The sequence below is a fragment of the Homarus americanus genome, unplaced genomic scaffold, assembly GCF_018991925.1.
Source record: "Homarus americanus isolate GMGI-L3 unplaced genomic scaffold, GMGI_Hamer_2.0 scaffold16022, whole genome shotgun sequence".
In the NCBI taxonomy this organism is placed as follows: Eukaryota; Metazoa; Arthropoda; class Malacostraca; order Decapoda; family Nephropidae; genus Homarus; species Homarus americanus.
The window spans coordinates 539,689-561,432 of NW_024752245.1; the positions used below are offsets into that span (position 1 = coordinate 539,689).

At 37.4% G+C, this 21,744-nt stretch overlaps 1 protein-coding gene across 2 annotated transcripts; it reads right to left on the minus strand.

Moving 5' to 3' along the window:
* Positions 1–6,868: 6,868 nt before the first annotated feature.
* Positions 6,869–10,341, minus strand: LOC121855010 (m-AAA protease-interacting protein 1, mitochondrial-like). 2 transcript variants are annotated; one of them, XM_042349843.1, is made up of 5 exons: positions 10,027–10,341; positions 9,332–9,536; positions 8,517–8,715; positions 7,893–8,049; positions 6,869–7,104 (listed from the first exon to the last, which is right to left on the minus strand). In XM_042349843.1, the coding sequence occupies exons 1-5, from the start codon at positions 10,296–10,298 to the stop codon at positions 7,011–7,013; spliced, it is 927 nt and encodes a 308-aa protein (XP_042205777.1). In that variant the 5' UTR covers positions 10,299–10,341; the 3' UTR covers positions 6,869–7,010. The 2 variants fall into 2 exon arrangements, with proteins under 2 accessions (XP_042205777.1, XP_042205778.1); XM_042349844.1 differs by having other exon boundaries at positions 10,287–10,336.
* Positions 10,342–21,744: the final 11,403 nt, after the last annotated feature.

Here is a 21,744-nt window from a genome sequence, read left to right on the forward strand (position 1 = left end):
TATATATATATATATATATATATATATATATATATATATATATATATATATATATATATATATATATATATATATATATATATATATATATATATATATATATATATATATATATATATATACATACATGCAATCATTAAGGCTGCCTTGACCATCAACTGATATAACAGCAGCTAAGCCATTTTTTACTGAAAGAAAACCTGGCCAGGTACTACAATAATGTCTACATGATGATATTAACCTACATAGAAAAACTGGATTATGTTTAGACTACTGCAGAGTATTGCTGTTAGGTCTGCAGATCTTGACGATAACCAACTTTATTTTTCAGAATCTCTTTGTTTTCATAATTTTTTTTTTTTAGTCTGGCAGACAGTATTTGTAATACTTATATATTAAGGGATTCATTCAACTTCATATGGTAAAATAAGTTATGAGAACTTGTCAAATGTAAAATGTTATCCAGTGATGTACTGTAGAGTAGGGTTCCATATGTAGTGTATTTCATCATTTACTTTGACAACATTTTGGTCAAATTTACCAAACATTTATGTATATTACTCATGATTGCCAAATTTAAACATTTGGTTTTGTACATAATAATCTTGCTTGCTTTACTAAGATGTAATCTACTAGCCAGTACTCTACAGGACTGCTATCATGTGCTGCTGTGTTTATATATAGTAGTATACTGTATATATATTGACACAGGTATATAAGTTGGCACCTTATATCATGGGGCATCAGTTAGACTCTCATGTTACTCCTCTTTTTGTAGCTCTAGGTCTCTGTCATACATCCCTCCTAACCTGTACTCTGACTAGCTCTTGACATGTGTAAATTGTTAACAGTTATATGTATATGTACTTGTCAACAACCCTCCAAGTAATCAACCAGCCATTGTGGTCCTAGTTCACAATATATTGAGGAATGTTTCATTGTAACCAGGTGATGGGAATTTATTAATAACTGCAAAAATTACAGAAAAGGACATTTGTGAAATAATTAACATCCCAATCCATTTAGTACTATTTTTAAAGCTAATTATTATGGTCTGTATTTAATTGCATAAAACACTACATTTTTGTGTTGCTGGGATGAAGTATTTGCCAGTGTTGCCTGTGTTGATATGGTTATAGATACAGCATCCATTGTTTTACTTAAAGTATACTATACTTAAATAATAGTAACATTATTGTACTAATGGATCTCTCCCATCCTTGTAGCAGCTTTTGGAGAAAACATTTATTTAATCAGTTTTGTGGTAACTCGGGTTATTGTTAATGATTTGAAATAGGTCGGTGTGAACAGTCATGGTCACAACTCATGTCTCCAACTGTTGTTGCAGAACATTTATTCATCACTGTTAAGATATAATGTGCATGCAATGAGATGTTAGTGACTCAATGATTTAGGAATTTTGATGGAAATATAACCTGTGGCATGCAACCTGTGGTTGATCCCCTCTGAAACTCTCTGAACCAAAGGTTAAGTATACTATATACTAATAGATTATCATTCATCATTGTGAAGCAAAGTGTTATTCATTTTGGCTGGACCTATTGACAAAAATATTCACCTGGTTTTACACTTTAAGTGACAAGCAGTCTGAAAATATATTTTAGGTTTTGTAACTAATATTGTACTTTATAGTCTCTTCATTTTGCATGTAGCAGTGATATGCATCTGTGGAAGATCTGCAACACATTGGAATTTTGTTGTACAGTTACAAGTACAGAATATTTTTGTTTGAAAGTGAGGTAATTCAGAATCATTTGTCATTTGCATAAAACATGTTAAGCAATATTGTTGGTGACTTTTTAATTACTAAAATGATCTTGAATTTATATTTGCTTACATTTTCATGCAATATGCATTTTGATAGACATGTCAACATTTGAAATTAATGCTTGTCAGAAATTATCTAAAACTTATACATTAGCATCATATAATATTCATCTAAAATATTTCTTAAAAGATTCGTTCTGAAATTCATCAACAGCTTCTTTCACATGGTGCAGATAATGAAAGAGGAGTTGAGTCTTGGGTTCTGTGGAAACAGCTCGTTTGTCTCCAATATATTTTGTATACAGTACTCATTAGTTCAGTTCAAGAGATGATGTTTGAGAGGTTAAAGTTTGGGCTGCTTGTTTATTTGATGAAAAATGTATCACTGTGTACTAGAAGGAACTTTTTGGTGTAGCTTCAGTGCTCATTCACACCTGGTTGCTGCCATTTACAATATGTTTTGCATAGTTTTCTATTCAAAAATAATTGTTACAGATTTATCCGTTTTTACTGACTTATTATTTTTTGGATATGCCTTTCTATAGCAATGTTTCATGGTGACTCAAATTTAGAAAATAAAACTGAAGGACGTTTGTAATTACTATCAGTGTGCCATGTTTAGTGGAAAGGGAATTGGCTTAAGAGAGGGAGTTGTATTTGACTTTGAATCCACCACATGGTCAGTTGTAATAGTCTCTGCCTTATTGCACTAATTCAGGTAGTGCTTATGTTCAAAACGGGTTGTAAGCTGTTTTAGTTTTGTTCTGAGTGGCTCGGCATAACAAGTTAAAGGCCAAGACTAAGCTAATTCTTGCCTGAGGGTCACCCACATAGATGATTGTGGGAGACAACATATAACACTGTACAGTAATGGGATTGGTTGGTCTGTTAGTTATTCTTATTACTTGTATCCCTCACAGTTTTACTACAGGCTGGTAAAGGAGTAGATATTTGCCTCGGTCATGAGTGCTGCTTTTACACTATACGGTAATTATAAGTTAGTAGTCTCCAGAGGATTAGTACAGCTAAAAACTGTTAGCAGGTAACTGTGCTAGATTTTAGAGTATATTTTTTATTTACAACATAGATTTTAATGATACAAAACTTACACAAACTTGTTTGTATAAATTAAATTTTCTCTGAAGTATAGGTTGAATGGACAAATGTTTTGTTTGAGAAATTAGTTACTGTAGATTTTATTACAAAATACTGTGTGTAAATACGATCTACTTTACAGTAAGTCATTGTGGTTTACTTGGCTTAATCATTTCTAAAATACTAAAATGTGCAAAGTACTTTTAATGATTCTGATGGAGTTACTTTTAATGTGGTTCCTTAAACTTATCACCACTTGTTGAAGTGGAGATGTACCCAGGCTTGCATGGCAGTGTAAGTCACAAAGATAAGTTGAGAGTTGGTCATTACATGCAGTCTGTGAACCAAGTGGCATCAAGCCCAAATAAAAGATTTTATTTTTACTTGATGGGAAACAATAGTGATACAGTATATCAAGGTGTCCTGGATGGTAGGGGGATGTGTGACAATTTATGACCAACTTGTGGCATGAAGCACACTATTGATGAAGGCGTATAATGTTACAGTTACCATGAGTATATGAGCAAGACCAACATGATTACAGTGGGTCACATTATTTGCCAGGGAGAACATCACGTTCACCCCCTCCCCCCCTCATTTTTTAAGTTGGCTTATCCCTAGGAACCTGTGTAATCAAAATGGAGGTAAATTGAAGTCATGGACCGAATATAAAGTACTGTATATCAGCATATAGTATAAAATTCAATGAGATTTCCTGTTGTTTTGTTAAAGAAATGTTTGTTCATAACCTGAAGGATTTACTTTGATATGAAAATACAGTACCGGGTAGTTGTGACAATATTCAGATTATAATAGTCAAAGATGTTTGATTACAGTTTATTTAATTAAACAGATTACTCAAGTTAGATTTGTGTGCTTCAGTGATGGTGTTAGTCATCATGAACTGTTGTGAAGCTAATGACTTGCATGGCCACTATCTTGTATTGGAATAAGTGTACTTATATTACTAGAACCCAAAATGTGTAATGTTGACCATGGTAAGATATATACATACTGTAGGTTTTCTTCTAAGAAGGAAAAAAAAGATCTGAAACAATTTTTAGGTAATTGGTCTTGAGCATATCTTAAAGCATCCAAAAGTGCATTTGTAATTTGTTAGCTATAATTTTCATACATTATTTACTTCATGACTTGTGTTGTCATAGATAACTTGATGTGTATTTGTATGCAAATACCTGTATATCATTGTCTAATGAATGTTATAGTACCTCTGTGGTTACACCATCCAAGGAGTTACTGAACGTTTTTTGTGCGTTCACCTCTTGTACTCTAATAATATGTTTGATATTTTTACAGTTCACAGTGTAACATAATCTTGAATTGTTCATTTCTCAACAAACGTGTATGTTGGCATCCTCCCGACAAACAGTCAACATTGTTTCAGTTAAATTGACGTTGAAACAATTTTAGTGCGATATTTTAATGTCCGCTGGGCTCGTGTCTGCAGATACTCATTTTATCTTAACGTATTTGTCTGCCAGATCTTCATAACTGGGTATATATGTGTCACAAGGAGGATGATCATTGTCTTTGACAAACTAAGTTAGTTTAGTGAGAATATAGTAACAGTGACAGCCAGGTATTAAACATTGAAGAAATAAAAAGTTTCCTTTGACATGTTGAGAAGACAGTGCAGCTTGTCAGTTTATATAGTATAGCCAACCAAGGAAAATAGTTGCATTGAATTTCTAGTTCATCTCACTCATTCTAGTCGAACGGCAGCTTGTGTATGGCTTGAGAAGTACTGTAACTTATACTCAAGTGTTGCTAAGTACAGTATGTGAACAATGCAGTAAATACATGAGTGTTGCTAATTATTTGAGGAATATAAAGTGGTGTTGCTGAATATGTAAACAAATTGTAAATCAGTTAAAGACAATATCACTGATGTAGAGGTGCATTTCTCCTTGGAAATGTATGTGATAAAGTAATGAAAAAGGACAACACTTGTATACATAAAGTAGAGATGGTCAGAACTGAATATAGACACAGTTGCAGTTATATTTTCTTATTGTGAAATTAATTCATAATTTTTTACAGGTACATTATTTATTTACTCTCTTCAGTTGGCTGTAAACATTATAAGCTCTTTCAGAACTGTTGGTGTTTATGGCACAAATCTATTCTCTATATTCCTAATACTTCACATTGTATATTTATTGGTGCATTATACTCTTCAGGAACTTTGTATTGTTTTATTTGTAGCCCTCACTCAAGCTTGCTTACTTGATCATCACAACCTCAATTGAATTAAACCTTTGAAACAATTTTCTTGGCTAAGTGTAGCTGAACAGGGCCCAGCCAAGCATGCAGTAATGGGGGTGGAACAATGAAGTGGACAGGCAATAAAGGACAAAAGATGATCAAATAAGGCCTGGAAGATGGGTGTTGACAAGGAGGAGTACCTGGAGGCCAAGCAGAGATTTACCATGCTAAGGAGTGTGAACAGAATGCAATCTCTGATACTGTAGATTGAATAGTATGGCTGCAAGAGGTGAGGAATACAGGACATCAAGGTGTGTCTTGATCTGATGGAATCATTGGCCTGTTTAAAAGCCACAAGTTGTGTAAGATTTTATGCTTCCATCTTAACAACGAGTGACAAGAAGGATATGCAAAGACCAGTCAAGAAAGCATGAAGACTACTGAGAAGATCTTAGTAAAGGTTCAATTTAGTGGATCCTCGTCTCCCTCAACTTGTTTTCCGCCTCCATCTTCCTTGGTCTCCTCTGGGTTGTCTTGGTGAACATTTCAACCAAAGATAATTACTTTGAATGATCCAAGTCAATTAATTCCCCCAAATCTTTTAAAAGAACGTTTGTAATCTTCAAGCAGACCATGCAGTATGAATTGGGGTTTTGCTAAATTTCATTGTCGGAACTTAGTTTCATAAATAAAATTCTTTCTATTTTTCTCTATACGGAAAAACATTCATAAAAAGGGAAAACTGTATCTGTTAATACTGAACAGGTAGTGCTGTATAAATAAATTTCTATATAGTAACTACAAATTATTAAAGCAAAAAATACTAAAGTATTTATTAATGGATTTTATTAATATATCTTTTTACATAAAATTTATTTGTACCATTAATATTTTGAATAATAGCACTTCCCTGAAGTCTGATCACGACACTGAATGAAACTGTCACTTATGATTATATATGTTGTACTGTACATAAAATTACTTCAAACATTACCTTCTATATGCTCTCCCCATATTTACTGAAAAGGTAATTAATAGTTTGAATAAGCAACAAAAAATTCTGTGACATTTTACACACAATTTTTGGGATCTTCCATGAAATTATTACTAAATAATCATGATAAATATATCTATACAGATGTATTGACTTGGCTATTTCTGGTTAACATTTTGCTTTTAATAGAAATTATAGTTCACTCAAAATTAAACACATGACTAGTAACTCAGGCAGTTTTTTGAGCAACACAATTACTAAAGTTACCCAAACAAAAGCCTATTGAAACTACTAATTTTATTTTCTGTAATATCTAAGCTTTAGAGTTTCCAACCATTTCTAATAACTTTATACAACCAGCATACCATAATTATTACATATCCAGTCCACTTAAAAATTTTCAGCAATTTTTCTGAGTTACTGTACACCCTTTACTGAAATAACAGTTCATATTGTGGCAATACAATGTTTAATATAAAATCTCCTGAGGACAATTTTAGGGGCAGATCCAGGAATATCAAAAGGGGGGGAACATGGCGAGCACAGTGAGCCCACCCAGTTGTAGGGTTTTGGGGGAGGGCTTACAGGCCCCCGCCCCAAAAACTTTTTTGAGGCCATTTTGAAGTTGTGTGTACTTGATATTATGAGATATTCTGAAGTCAAGAGTAAATACTTTTATGATACAAAAATGCTCAAGTACAATACTGTATTAAGGAAAAATTATTTGAATTTTCTGGTGAAAAAAAGGGGGGTCCAGAACCCCAGGACGCCCCCCTGGATCTGCCCTTGACAATATGCCCTGAGTTTCAAAACCAAAAGACAGAACTTTTTAATTAAGAACTTTTCTATTTAGGATTGCAGATTTGTTCAAGTCAGGGGAGTGTACCTCTACATGTTGCAAGTTGTTTCACCGTTGTTGGATCAACTCTCCGGGCTTGAAGTGATTGGCAAGAGTGACAGTCCACTGGTCTTTAACACCTTGAGTAAATTCACGAATGAACCTGTAAAGACAAAAGTAATGTTGAGCTGATTTTTGCAGGCATTTTTCTAATTTGTCACAGAAATACCACTACTGTATATTAAAACAGGAAGTTCTATATTCAATTGTGAAAGACATTTCATTTAGACCATAACAATTAAACTGTACAGTCACTAGCAATAGTCGTGCGACATTCCACATATTCACTTTGAAAATGACCATGTAAACTACAATATGTGGGGAGGTGCATTCATTGTATTAATTACTCCTAAAATTGGTTGATGTGCATGGTGAAGGCAAGGTTCCACCTCACACCAGCAAAGGAACTACAATATGCGGGAAGTGTGTGTTGCAAGACCATTGCTTGTGACTGTACAAGTATATTTATGATGTGTATATTTTGAGAAACCATGAAAACGTGAAGAAACTCACTATCCAAACAAGTTTAAAAATCAAAATCAATCATAATTTCTCCTGCCAGTTAAGGATAGCCAATCATGAATGTACAATGGTATGGCAGTGTAAACTCTCGGCTTCAGTAACGGACTCTTTCTATTCTTAATTTATAGGGGCTGCAGTTGACTGGGAAAGAAACTATCTGATTTTCCTGTTTTACTGCAATTCTTGGATGCAGCCATGTCACATAAGAAAATAGAGGGCAACTGGGAACCCTAAGTATCGACTATCAGGTTAGGTGGCACAGTACGGATTTTAGATTTCTTTTAAAGTTTTTGAAGTTTCAGATAAAGGATCCTCGACCTGTTGACTACCACATTTCATTTTGAGGCTTTAAACCTTTTTTGCTTGTACCTGTAATTTGCAATGGAGATGCGATCATAATTATCATAAACGCCTCGTAGACCTCCAGATGATTCTCCTGCAGCTGCACTATTTATATGGTCTTGGAATCCCCTGAACACATGGTAACACATTGTAATCTCCACAAAAATGCGTTCATTTGCAGTTCCTGAAATTGCAACATGTGGTTCTTAGTTAGAAATTCAAAATACAATGAAACATGAGTACATAGTGTAGAAGTAAATAATGTAAAACTCTTCATAACAATTCAACAGTCTGAGATATTGATAAGGATGGGCAGGACTAGAGGGCAGATGTGTAATAATGACACTACTTTTACTGTATCACATCTTGGCATCTGTGAATTTCACCTTTGATGCAAGGTAGCTAATTTATGGTACACATTGTTTAGTGAGAGAATATATCTGCATAAAGTTGGGTTAAATGATTTTCATAGATTCAAAAGTTAAAGAGATATCTTAAAAAGTTAATGGACTGATGGATAATGTTCCCACAATGCATATCTCATCTATATAGGCACAATTAATTCAGGATTGAGGCATGAATGATTTATGTTCATTATTTCAAAACTGATGACAATCCTGAATTTGTGCTTGTCTATTCTCTTTAACTAACCTTCATTGGTGAAGATTATTCCAATCTGGTAGGGAAATGAAAAAAATACGTCCTCTGCAACCACAGCTAGGTCTAGGCGTTGCTTCAGAGAGAGTCTGGCAAAATTTGTTCGTATTTCATCTAGAGTAGGTTTAGTACATAGGTCAACAAGAGCCTCAAAGTTTCCCTTTGATAATTCCTGCGACACATGCACCACAGCCTGTGAATAAAAATGGGAACACATCCTGAAATCCTTTATTCCAGCTAAGTCCACAGAGAGAGCTCCTATTAATACACAAGCTGTTTTAGAGGTCTAGGACAGTATCCCAAGCTGGGAGCTAACCTTATAGTTACTATTGCAACTAAATTCCTTAAAAGGGTGGATTGGAAGCAAAGGTTGCCCTTGGCAGGCAGGAGGTATAATAGACAGCTGTATCTACCTAACCAGTACATGTTGTTCTAGCTACAGTTGCTTATCTTGTTGGCATATCTTATGCTGTATAAATGAGTAGCTTGGCACTCAATTGCCCCTTTTCAATAAAATGCATCTTTTTAAGACAAAGAGCCCAAAGGGCCCCTAGTCCAAGTGGGCCCTGAACTGAATGACATATCAACATGACTCAATTTTCATTTCCAATAGTTCATTATTTCAATACCATTTCTTTAATGCAGTAGATAACAATTTGGCCACAAATTTCTGTGAAATAATTTGTAGATCTGCAACAAACATAAAATTAAGAGATGGTTATCATTTAGTACTTAGCTTTGATTGACAGTGCATAAAATTCAATAGATCAAAAGAATGACCAAGTCATTCTATAAAACATTAGACTCACCTGAATCGCTCCGGCCTTAAAGGATGATACGGAAAATTCTTGATCTAAGTAGCGGTGAATAATGAGGTTAGCAAAAATCCAGTTACGGATGGTATGCCAGAGGTTAGGCCATATCACCCAGGGGAAGTCCATGAGCTGTGGAGTGATCCCCTGACGCTGTGGTTTGTCATCTTGATTTTCTATATTCCGACTATTTCTCCCTGATCTAGAAAAAATAAATATTGCTGAGAATCACAGTTATAAGAAATTGACATAAAAGTACTGTACTGCATTCATTAAATATATTTTTCTATAGAATCACTCAATTAAACTATCAAAATCAATCAATCAAATCATTAAACCAAATCAGACTATACAGTGAGTATTGCAGTAGTGTAGTTCTTGAATACTGTACTATATATATTCTGCAACTTACTCTATAGTCATTTCCTCCTAAGCAAAATCAAAGGCTTTTCATAATTCCCTTACCAAATTTGGGATTGAGACTGTGCAATATTCCCCCTAAAGTGAGCAATATGTATATAATCACATCTGCAGAGTTATTTAAGGGATATATTTACTACATGAGGAAATAAGGTGGTTTCTGTTATCATCATATCTACCTGTCACTATCTATTTCTATTTAGTAAGTTACTGGTTAATAAGTAATACCGTTTCAGATTCTTTATGGGTTATAAGGCATAAATGACGCTCACCTATAATATCTATATTGATGAGAATTCACCAATGACCCTGAAAAAGAACTTTGATCTCGTAGTGAATACTGTGAAGAACTCCCAGGAACATGACTGATGCCACAAGACACTCCAACACCAGTAGTTTGTGTCCCTCTTATTGACTTCATAATATGGCAACTTAATCCTAACTCTTCTGTATTTGTAAACCATCTTGATCCATCCTTTAAAACCTGTCTGATGGATGATCCTCTGGTTAAGTGAAATAATGGAGCTCTTACAACTGAAAACATGCTCACGCGGCCTTGATTTAGGGAGAGTTTGTTAACAATGTTTTGTTTTCTATAGCTTGACGGGGTAGCAAATATGTAACAGCTGTAAATATATGTGAAAAATATGTATAACACAAGGACCCTTACCAAGACAAATAGCAATAAGCTTATGGGAGACAAATATCCCTGTTTAATTATTGTTTATATCATGTTATTTAGTAATATTCAATGTGTGACTGCCTCCCTGCTGACTAAAAAAGCTTATTGGTAAATTGGTCAAGGTTCAAAGGTATCAAACCAAGCAAAGATAGGTTAAAAAAAATAATAATTACAACGTTAGATGACCCTTTACTCTACTGGCACCCATAGGAAACAACCAACAACTGTTATGCTAACTGCCCGAACGTTTGGGAAGCCGGATGGTGCTGGCTGACGGCTGCTGACGCTACTGGGTATTGCTGGCTGGATGATGCTGTTACCACTGGGTACTCCTGCTGACGTAAACTGCTGGATGACAGGTAAAATTTTACTCAAGATTTATTAATGTTGATGGGGGAGGGGGGGGGGGTACTACTGGGATGACCACCCCCCCTAAATTTTAACAATATAATACATGTATTTCTATTCAGTAACGAACTCATAATTGTGTTATGAATTTTTCGTAAGTAGATATATATGTTTAAATGATAACGCTAATGTACAAATATAATCTTAACCTTAGTTTTTTGATGACTATTTTTTAAACTTATTAAATGCCTGTATGTTTTTGTAACTATTATGCATAAATGTAGTAAATAGTTTTTCTTAAGTAGATAATATAAATAAATATATAATGCTAAGTGAATTTGTCTACTGCGTCAGTGTTCGGTGCAACTAATAACCGATTAATTGAAACTACTTGTTAGGGGTCGTTAGGCAGTTTGTCAGCTGGTGAAGGCCTGTGATTGGTTGGTAGATAGATGAGGGGCGGGGAATATTATTGTTACAGGCGGACCATGGGAGGTGACTCACTCATCTTCTGGTCGCCAATTAGTGAACACCTGTCCCAAACCAGGTGAGTGATGTGGTTCATAGCTGGCGCGTGAGGGTGGCATACTCACGTTTCCATGGTAACCAGCGGAGTGAGCTTGTGTTTCACGTTGCTGTATATCATTGATCATATAGAATTTACTGTTTGAAATTGTATGTGTGTGTATCAGTGCGTATGTGTGTGTGTGTGTGTGTACACATTAAGAACGTCAAGGCAAAGACGTCAAGGTAATATTACCTTGACGTTCTTAACGTGTACACATGCACACACACACACACATATACATACTGACATACACACATACAATTTCACACAGTAAATTCTATATGATCAATGATATATAGCAACGTGAAACACAAGCTCAGGGTGATCTGTTTTTGCACGTGTGCACACGGGTGATGGTGACGCCCACTCATGGTTAAATGTCCCGGTCTTCCTGTAAGCCAGGGGTCCGCAACCTTTCTATACTAGTCGTCCACTTCAGCTGGCAAATAATCAGTTATCGGCCGCAGCTGTTCTCAGACAACAAAAGTCAACAACGCATTCCACAGGATTGAATGAGCAAGCAGAAATGCAGGACTCTATTTTACTTTTAAGAAGAATTCTTACAAACAACGATATAAAGGCATTCACATTTAAAATACAAAAAGAAAACAGAACAGAAAAGTTCTTAACGATATATTGTAGAGCAAAAGAAAAAGCCTTGATATTTTTAGAATAAAAATGTCTTTCAGCTGTTACTATAAGGCTGGCTTTTTGCAATGCAAAATGACTCGCATGCCAAATGCAGATACACAGAGCAATACTAAAACTAATGTGAGGGTTGAGTCTGGATATGATTTGCAATTTCAGCAAAATTTGATTTAAGTTTGGTGACAGCAGCCTTCACAAGTTCAGTGGTGTGAATGTTGGTGAGCTTTGAACGGTACTTGTTTTCACAAAGGTAACCAAATACAGTTCTAATTATTTTTCAATAACAAGGAATTCCTCTTCCCAAAGAGGGTTAAATTTGCGATTTCTTCTGCAATTTTTCGTTTCTTTGTTGCTGGAGGCGGCATGTTTCCTTTCAGGTCTGAAACGTAATACCTATATTACAGAACCTTTCACTGTCACTTGACTTGAGTCACCCATATTTCAAGAAGTATTGATTGTAGCAATTAATTATAGATACAGTAATAGGCAAAAGCTAAATATGTTGTAGGTTATTCATAAAATGTAAACAAAATGCAACGCAAAATTAGCCTAGCCTTGCCTTTCATTCTGCTGGCCCGAGCAGACGAAGCTTCTCAGCAAGCAACTTGTCCCGACACACAAATCCCCTCGTGTTTTTTATAAAAAATGTATATGACCATTGTAATTCCAGTGCAGTTATCTGAAATATCTACAGTAGTGAGCGTAGCCTAGTAGCTATCAATTGATGCAGTTTTGAGGTAGCAACAGACGAGTTGCGACAACACGCGCTCTTTTCTTCTACATTACGACTAAACAATTCATTGTTATGTAAACTACCTTGTTCTACATATTTCACTTACCAATAATTGGGGCTGTGCAAAGAAAACTAGGGAGCACTCAGCGTGGATGAAGCCCGGGAATTATGACGTCATGGTATGGAGTGGAGCGGCAGCTGTCAACGTCCATCAGCAAGTCGCACGAATCCCATGCTCGCGGTTAAAACTTCCGGCCGCCTAGTCCGAATTTTGAACGTCGTTCAGCCGGCCGCACGTATAACAATTCCCGGCCACATGCGGCCGGAAAAAGGAAGTTTGCGGACCCCTGACAGACGACATACAGACGATCCGCTACTTGCACATTAACGCCATCTGTTGATCCCGCGGCCAACTATATGCTATGTGGCTTACGCGGTTATCGCCTTGCTTTCCTGTCTTTCTTATTATAGTCTTTGGATTGAACCTGATCCACATACACAGTGAAGTTTTTCATCAAACTTGACTCTGTAAGTTTAAAGAATAATCGGACCATAATGAACTTGACAGGATTTGATAGCTTGTGGTTATTTTATTTTCAATGGACATTTTCCATTATTACTCATAACAGAAACCAAGGAAGACTTTTCCAACAATATTGACACGAGGCTACAGGTTGATAAGTTAATTTTCAATAAATTTCTGAGTTCGTGAATTACAACTGTAGTTTACATGACTTATTATTAAAATGTATAAACTTTCCAGAACTTGGAGCCTTACCTTGGTGCAGAAGAGGAGCACCCTTATCATGTTATTACTACGCTTCAACAACTCGGGCCTTTCAGCAGACAAGGTTAGTCTGGAATGTGTTCTTATTTAGTTTTCCCAGAGAGCGACATTTCCTCGTGTACGGCCATAAATAGCTTTAGGGAAAGATATCTTGCGTCGGTATGGCAAAAAAGGCTCGTGCAATGTAGAGGTTGATTTTAGAGGTTGTCAGGTGCTATGAGACGACTCTAGCCGTGTGTGTGGGGAAGAGGGTGGAGGTCGGGAGCTTCAAGACACCCCTGGGCAGCCGTGTGGGATGAGAGGCTCTTGCTAATGAAGAAAAGTCGGGAGCCGGACGCCTTTGAATGAAGATGGATACGTTTAATTTTAGGCCATTAGGAAGTTAGGGGCTTATCGAGGTCCGGGATACAGAGGAATGATGATGCTATGTTACCGATTAGTGGTACCAGGGGATGAGAGGCGGCTGGGGGTGTGTGAGGGGGTATGTATGTATGTATGTATGTATGTATGTATGTATGTATGTATGTATGTATGTATGTATGTATGTATGTATGTATGTATGTATGTATGTATGTATGTATGTATGTATGTATGTATGTATGTATGTATGTATGTATGTATGTATGTATGTATGTATGTCTGTGTGTGTGTGTGTGTGTGTGTGTGTGTGTGTGTGTGTGTGTGTGTGTGTGCGCATGGAATAATTATGTACATTACTTGTTTGATTGCGCTCGCACACACATATGGCAGCGATGCACAAAGAATCTTATTACATTCAGTTCCACCACGCACACATATACTTACATGAGCATTGATATATGTGTAATTCACGTTTACTCTACATTTGAGTACACACATACACACACACACACACACACACACACACACACACACACACACATGCACTCCCACTGCAGAAACGGTCACTCACGATATACAGTAAGCATTTCTGTGCAAACACACACACACACATACACATACACACACACACACACACACACACACATACACACATACACACACCATAAATACGAGTTCACTCAGATCCTCGCTAAATTTATGCACTAGGCACACGCATCCCTTCCCTCACCCCCACACACACACAGGGATAGTTCGCTCCCCTTCGCTGTGCATACATCCTGTACATTGTATGTAAATTGCATTTTTGGCACAATGGCATATTGATATTGATGCCGTCAGGGAGAACTTATGTATGTGCATAGTTTTAGAGAGAGAGAGAGAGAGAGAGAGAGAGAGAGAGAGAGAGAGAGAGTTGCAAAATAAAGATAATATTATTTTGTTTATTCGTTTTAGTTTTTGACTGACCATAGATGATAATATACAGTAGGTAATAATAATACTGTACATATATAAGTGAGTCACTATATACGTAACCTAACCTAAGCAAATCTAACCTCATCAAACGTAACGTAACCTTACCTTACCTTACCTTACCTTACCTTACCTTACCTTACCTTACCTTTCCTTACCTGCTTTATAGATAATTTGGCTCTCTTCTGATGGTACACTTTATAAAAATCCAACTCCATCCTAAAAAAATAAAAAATAAACACTCAACAGAAAAAAAAATAATAATTGTTTTTTCAGACACTAAAATTAATACAAGGCATCAAAAGAATCTAACGTTTTTATTCTCATTTTAATACATAACCACCTGCCAATTACCATACAGCTTTGCCATGATAATTACTACACAGTCAAAAAAAAAAAATTATGTACCTGAAAAGTTGGATTCATCAGAAAATGTTGTCGAAAAAGCTTAACAGGTAAATTTTGTTTGACACCTGGATGATCAAGTCTTTTGGTGATACAGGTAATTCAATTTTGTTCTCTGTGCACATTTTAACCATTGTCGGCAGCAGGCAGTGAGTGTTAGGAGGGTGTGCAGTAAATATTGAGGGCAGTCAGACTGTATGTTCTGTTTTTCTTTCTTTTAGTTTCTGTCTGAACTATCTGTCTGTCTCTTTGCCTGTCTTTAACTGTCTAGCTCACTGACTGTCTTTAACTGTATGTCTCTGTCTGTCTTTAACTGTCTCAAACTTTCTATCTTTCTGTATGTATTTAACTTCCTCTCTGTCTTTTACTCTGTGTGTGTGTGTGTGTGTGTGTGTGTGTGTGTGTGTGTGTGTGTGTGTGTGTGTGTGTGTGTGTGTGTGTGTGTGTGATCGGTTAAAGTTTATGTAATAACTCTTGTTTTATTTCCATTTAACTGCACATGTCTTAATACAAACACAAACCTATTGACATATAGTAACACAGGTCAGGTCAATGAGAGGTCAATATACGATAGCTAAATTATACCTTAAGTACGCTAGGTAAAGTTAGTTTAGGTTGTGTATATACAGTCTATATATTATCACTTCTCGAGTAAGGAAAAACTAATTTGAATCGTTGTATTTTTTTTTTTAATTCCGAGTTTAAATGGCAATAACAAGGTTGAATGACGTGATCAACCAAACAAATTCACTTGTCTCACTGTTGAAACAATTATCAGTACAATCTACATCACAAATACTGACGCCTGGATCACAACACGCAGAGGGACTATTTGTGTTTTACAGTCACATTTGATACAACATGACACTACGGGTGGTTGTACATATATCTGCCTGTATATATACCTGCCTGTACATATTATCTGCCTCTACACACGCATATGTCTGTATACACCTGCCTGTTTGCATATCTGCTCGTACACATACCTGCCTGTACACATCTGCCTGTATATATATCTGCCTGTACACATATCTGCCTGTACACACACCTGATCGTACACACTTGCTTGTACACACTTGCTTGTACACACACACACTTGCCTGTACACACACCTGCCTGTATAAACTCTCGTGTACTAACAGTGAAGAGTGTATGAGTAACCAGTCAGTGAATGTGAAGAATGAGTAACGAGTCAGTGAGTGTGAAGAGTGTATGAGTAACCAGTCAGTGAGTGTGAAGAATGAGTAACCAGTCAGTGAGTGTGAAGAATGAGTAACGAGTCAGTGAGTGTGAAGAGTGTATGAGTAACCAGTCAGTGAGTGTGAAGAATGAGTAACCAGTCAGTGAGTGTGAAGAATGAGTAACGAGTCAGTGAGTGTGAAGAGTGTATGAGTAACCAGTCAGTGAGTGGTGAGAGACAAAGTGAGGGACAAGAGTTACTGATACAGGTGTAATTAGGTTTAGTTGATTGCTGTTCACTTAAGCTTGAGAAGTGGATGTTCCGCCGCTCCAGTTAAGAGACCAAATCACGTATATAAAGTTACTGGTGCAGCTGAAAATCCAACATAAAAGTAGTTAAAATAAAATACAAAAGAGATCCTATTCACACCTCTCTTTTATGGTAGGTGGGCGGTGTGGCAGACGAGGGGGGGTGGGGGCGACGATTTTTTGGGTGTTGAGTTTGCAAAAAAGGTTCAGGATTATGGAGGAGGAGATGAGTACTGAGTTGGGGGTATGATGCGGCAGATGCGGAAGTTTGCGGGACATGCGTAAGCGCTGCGGGAGGAGTTAATGGGGAGGTGGGTGAGGCTGGTGAAGGCAGGCCCGGGCCAAGCGAGAGGAGTCAGTGCGCGGGTGAGCGAGGACCCGCGTGGGAGTGTGTGCCAGGGACACCACACCAGCCCCCGCCACCCACCACCCTCTCAAGGTGTGTGTGTGTGTCGCCGACCTCACAACACACCTGTCTATCGCTACCTCCCACTACCCGAAGGTGTGTGTGTGTGTCGCTCTCCTTGCCACACACGTACCCCTAAGACGCCACCTTCCGCTCACCTACCTGTTGCCCTTGAGCTGTACTCACGGGACAAAACGAGAAAGGTGTGTAATTATTCGAGGGCGAGACAGGTGGTCCCCGGTGATCATGGCAACAGGTGTAGTGAAGATTAAAGGCGAGACAGGTGTGAGTGTTAAAGACATTAAGACAAGTGTACTGAAGAGCCAAGTCGTATCTTGTGTACTGGATGGTCAAGACCTAACAGGTGTCTTACGAGAGATCAAGACAAATGAAACCGGGGCACCTGTTGACGTACAAGTGCGTTAGGGATTGATGGCCGTGGGAGTGTACCGGGGGATGAAGACAAGGCAGGTGTCAGGGGCGCATTTCTCAGGTACGCTGTGTAGAGTAGGAGCGGGGCAGAGAGAGGAACACTGGGTGGGTCAATGCTGGGTGTGTGAGTTAAACATTTGGGGGAAGTTTAATAAAGAAGTTTGTTATGCGTCAGTAGGAAATCCCGAACAGTAGTTTACACTTGAGTTAATTATGTTATTTATCATTTTAAGAAAGATGTATTTTCCGTTTATCAGTAATAGTAAGAAAGGAAATATATAATAGTTTATATTGATCCATTCTTAAGGAAGGACAAAATTCATTATTCTATTTTTATACTTTAAGCGAACAAAGCTTTAGAGTAGAGGAAATACATAGAGTTTTGGGTTCACTCGCCACCTTCCACAACAACTACAGAATCTGTAAAAAAAAAGTCACATGAAATGAACAGCGACCGAGACCAGTGGGAGGCAGTGAAGAAATAATAAACTGCACTAAACCCGACACGTGTGCCTCAAGACCTGTTCCTCCTGACAAAGGCACAATAACACCTGGGACTCCGGGAAAAGGAAACGGATGGTTCTGGTTGAATTGTTTGATCAAGCAGTTAAAAGGGGCGAATGAAATTAATTTAGACGATATTACCTGAGTTTGGACAAGGGAGGGAGCGAGTCTTCAGGAAGGAGTTTGACCCCGACGATCTCCTGCAGGTATTGTGTTTGTCTACTCGTCTTCTGTTTATATCGAATTTCCTTTCCTTATTTTAACGTGGGTATTTTAAAGGTGATGTACTCTCTACGTTTATCGTGTGTACTTTCATAGTTTGAGCTTCCCTTCCCCATAATTCACCCATCGCTTCCCTCATCATGCCCTCTATTGTAACATTGTTTCCTTCATGTCTGACCCACCCCACCCCACCCCACCCTACCCCATCCCACCCCCACCCCACCCCACCCCACCCCACCCCACCCTACCCCACCCCATCCCACCCCACCCCACCCCCACCCAAACCCACCCAATCCCTGCAGGTACACAGGAGTATAGTGATAATGTACACAAATCAATTTATACGACGCGGATGGAAAGTGTATACTATATATATATTTTTTTTGGTGATCGCACATAACGAGGTGTAATGAATGGGTCTTTGATAAACCTAACAGCGAAAGAGGGAGTTCATTTCATTCCCAGCAACAGTGCGTCTAGTTTATTGCTATTTTAATTTATTTTATGCATTTATTACCCAAGTGATTGATCTTTTTATGTGTATTTTAATGCAATTTTTACCAGAGTTAATGCCATGTGTTGTGGAATTTGATGTACAGTATGTATGTTTAAATTATATAGCCTGTTGATTTAACTAACGCCTTCGTTATAGGGACGTTGGCGATTTTAATACGTTATTTAGGTAATGTCATGTGGTTTTATTCAGCTCAGAGGGGACCCCATACACAAGGGGTTAGTAGATTATCTCCACTAATACGTCCTTTCTGTCGAGTTCGTCACCTTTGTTCTTCTCGGCTGTGTTTCATCCCATACCAATCGTAAAACTGTTATTCTTCTTCTTTTCTGTACCTCCTTCTCGATATTATCATTTATTTATCATTCTCGTCTCGCCTCGCCTCGCCTCGTCTCGTCTCGCCTCGCCTCGCCTCGTCTCCTCGACGTAAACAACATTCTTCGGTATCTTTCTCTACTTATGTTATTTTCTTCTTCTCTCCATAAGTTCTCTCTTCTTTTTTCCCCTCATTACTCACCCATCACGAGAGAGAGAGAGAGAGAGAGAGAGAGAGAGAGAGAGAGTTTTTCTTGAGTTAAGTCGAGACTGAAGAAATAAAATTCTTTCGTGTGTTTAAACTAGACAGAAGTTGGATGTCTCGGGTTAACAGAGAGTGACAGTGTGAGAAGGTGTTGGCAACTTGTCTCACAGCAGGAACCTAACCTAACCTAACCTAACCTAACCTAACATCTATTTTTTCTTCAATATTCTTAATGATATTACTTAAGAATTGTTCAAGAGTTATGAAAGTCAAATTAACTGCTACACCGCCTCCGTCATCCATCACGCTCCGGGGGTAGAGTTGAACGGTGTGGTGGTAGGGCTTGATAGACTCATTAACTGTGTGGCTATTAATCAAACTGGCCATCCCAGGAATAGACTGCAGTAAATTATCATCACCAAATGTCCTTAAAACAGCTGTAATATTTATATCTGGTTTAAGTTGGGGTTAGTTTGCGCTTGTTCCTCATAGTTGGTTTTATTTTAAGTTGGGTTTAGTTTTCCTTTCGTTCGTTTGTCCGCCAACACCAATGAGAATCCCTAATTGAAGTTTATCCCACGAGAAAGATCCTTACAGAATATTTTGGTTTTGTTAAATAAAAAAAATAATTTACGTATCGTTTTAAGTTTCGAATTAACTGACGTTTAACAGTTTTTGGTGTCTGAAATACGGAGAGAAAAGGCTCACAATTTTCTAGAGTGTTACGTTGGTGGTGGGCGGCGGAGCGGGTACTGCTGGTTATATTGTGGTGTAATGGTTTAGTTAGCCAGTGCAGTTGCCGAGTTGTCCGGTCTTCTCAGACAATTCCTTGACAATGAGTCATGCAGCTCGTTAACGTAGGATGTGGTTGTTGTGTTGGCGATAGCTTCTACGCACTAAACAAATTCACGCCTAGGTGGCCCTTGGGCCGGCCATCCTCGCTACACGAGGGGCAACCATTATTAAATTATATTGTTATTGTGTTTGTCTGTCTATCGTATATTATTATAATTTTCACTTGATATTTAGAGATTAGACTAGATTATCAATTTAAACAAGCATAAAACACACACACTTATACATACACGCGCACACACCAAAAACAAACACACATAGATACAGACACATAAAACACACACAGACACCGAAAAAAAGTGTTAAGAGTCGCTACTTCTGCCAGGGAAAACTGTTCTAGACAAGAACCTTTGGGTCAACAAGTAAGCAAAAGTAATTTGAGTTGGAATTTGTTGCTCCGAAAAGTAAACCAACTATTTCATGAAAGTGAGTTTGTGAAATTACTGGCTAGAACTCTCAGAAGAATATTATTAATTCTCTGAGAGGCAGACGCGAGCCACAATGTACCTCGTCTCAGCTCTCAGACATACATTCTCAGCAGCAGATCCACCTGGAGCTGTGACACTCAGACATCAGGGAGTGAAGTCATCTCCATCATGATACAATAATGAAGTCACATATATGTATAAATACCAATAACTAATGAAGGTTGTATTAAATAGTTTATACGTGAGTTATTCAAAATGGCGCTACACCCCTAACCCTTATACACTGAAATTCATTTACATATTATTATAGTAATGGTGGCCACACGGTACAGCGCGGACCTCAGCTTGTCCACTGTATGTTTGACTATTATTATTATTATTATTATTATTATTATTATTATTATTATTATTATTATTATTATTATTATTATTATTATTATTATTATTATTATTATTGTTGTTGTTGTTCTTGCTGTTGTTCTTGTTATTATTATTGTTTTTGTTATTATTATGGTTAGGTTAGGTTATTATTATAGATTTTAACGCAAATTGATTATCCACTTTGAGGAAAATACAATTGCACTTTATTATTATAGTGAGTGGTATTTCATGAACACCTGTAACAAACACCTGTAACAAACACCTGTAATGAACACCTATAATAAACACCTATAATAAACACCTGTAATGGGGAAAGTCACTTAGAAGCTTTCCCATCCAGGTAGAGGAAAAGACGACCTCGAATGACAGCTCAATTACCTACCTGTTGCACCTGTTGGCTTCACCCTCGATCAGTACTCCCGTGGGTCGACCTATACCCCGACAATCATCACTGGGAAATAGATTGTCTTGATGACCGTCTATTTCAACTCCTGAGAATATATCATCATTTTTAACCCTTGATAATGTGCCACTCTGCCATTACTGAGATGTGGTCACACCTTAGAGAGATTTGTACCAGTGTAGATAAACGACCTATTAAAATATGTTTCATTATTCATTTTCACTCGTTTAGAATTTATGATTGGAATTGGGTCAACCCTTTAGGGGGGGGGTGAGCACCCAAAACCATTAACCAGTTAGAAGATGAATCACTCTATTAAGACTTCGCTCCAGGA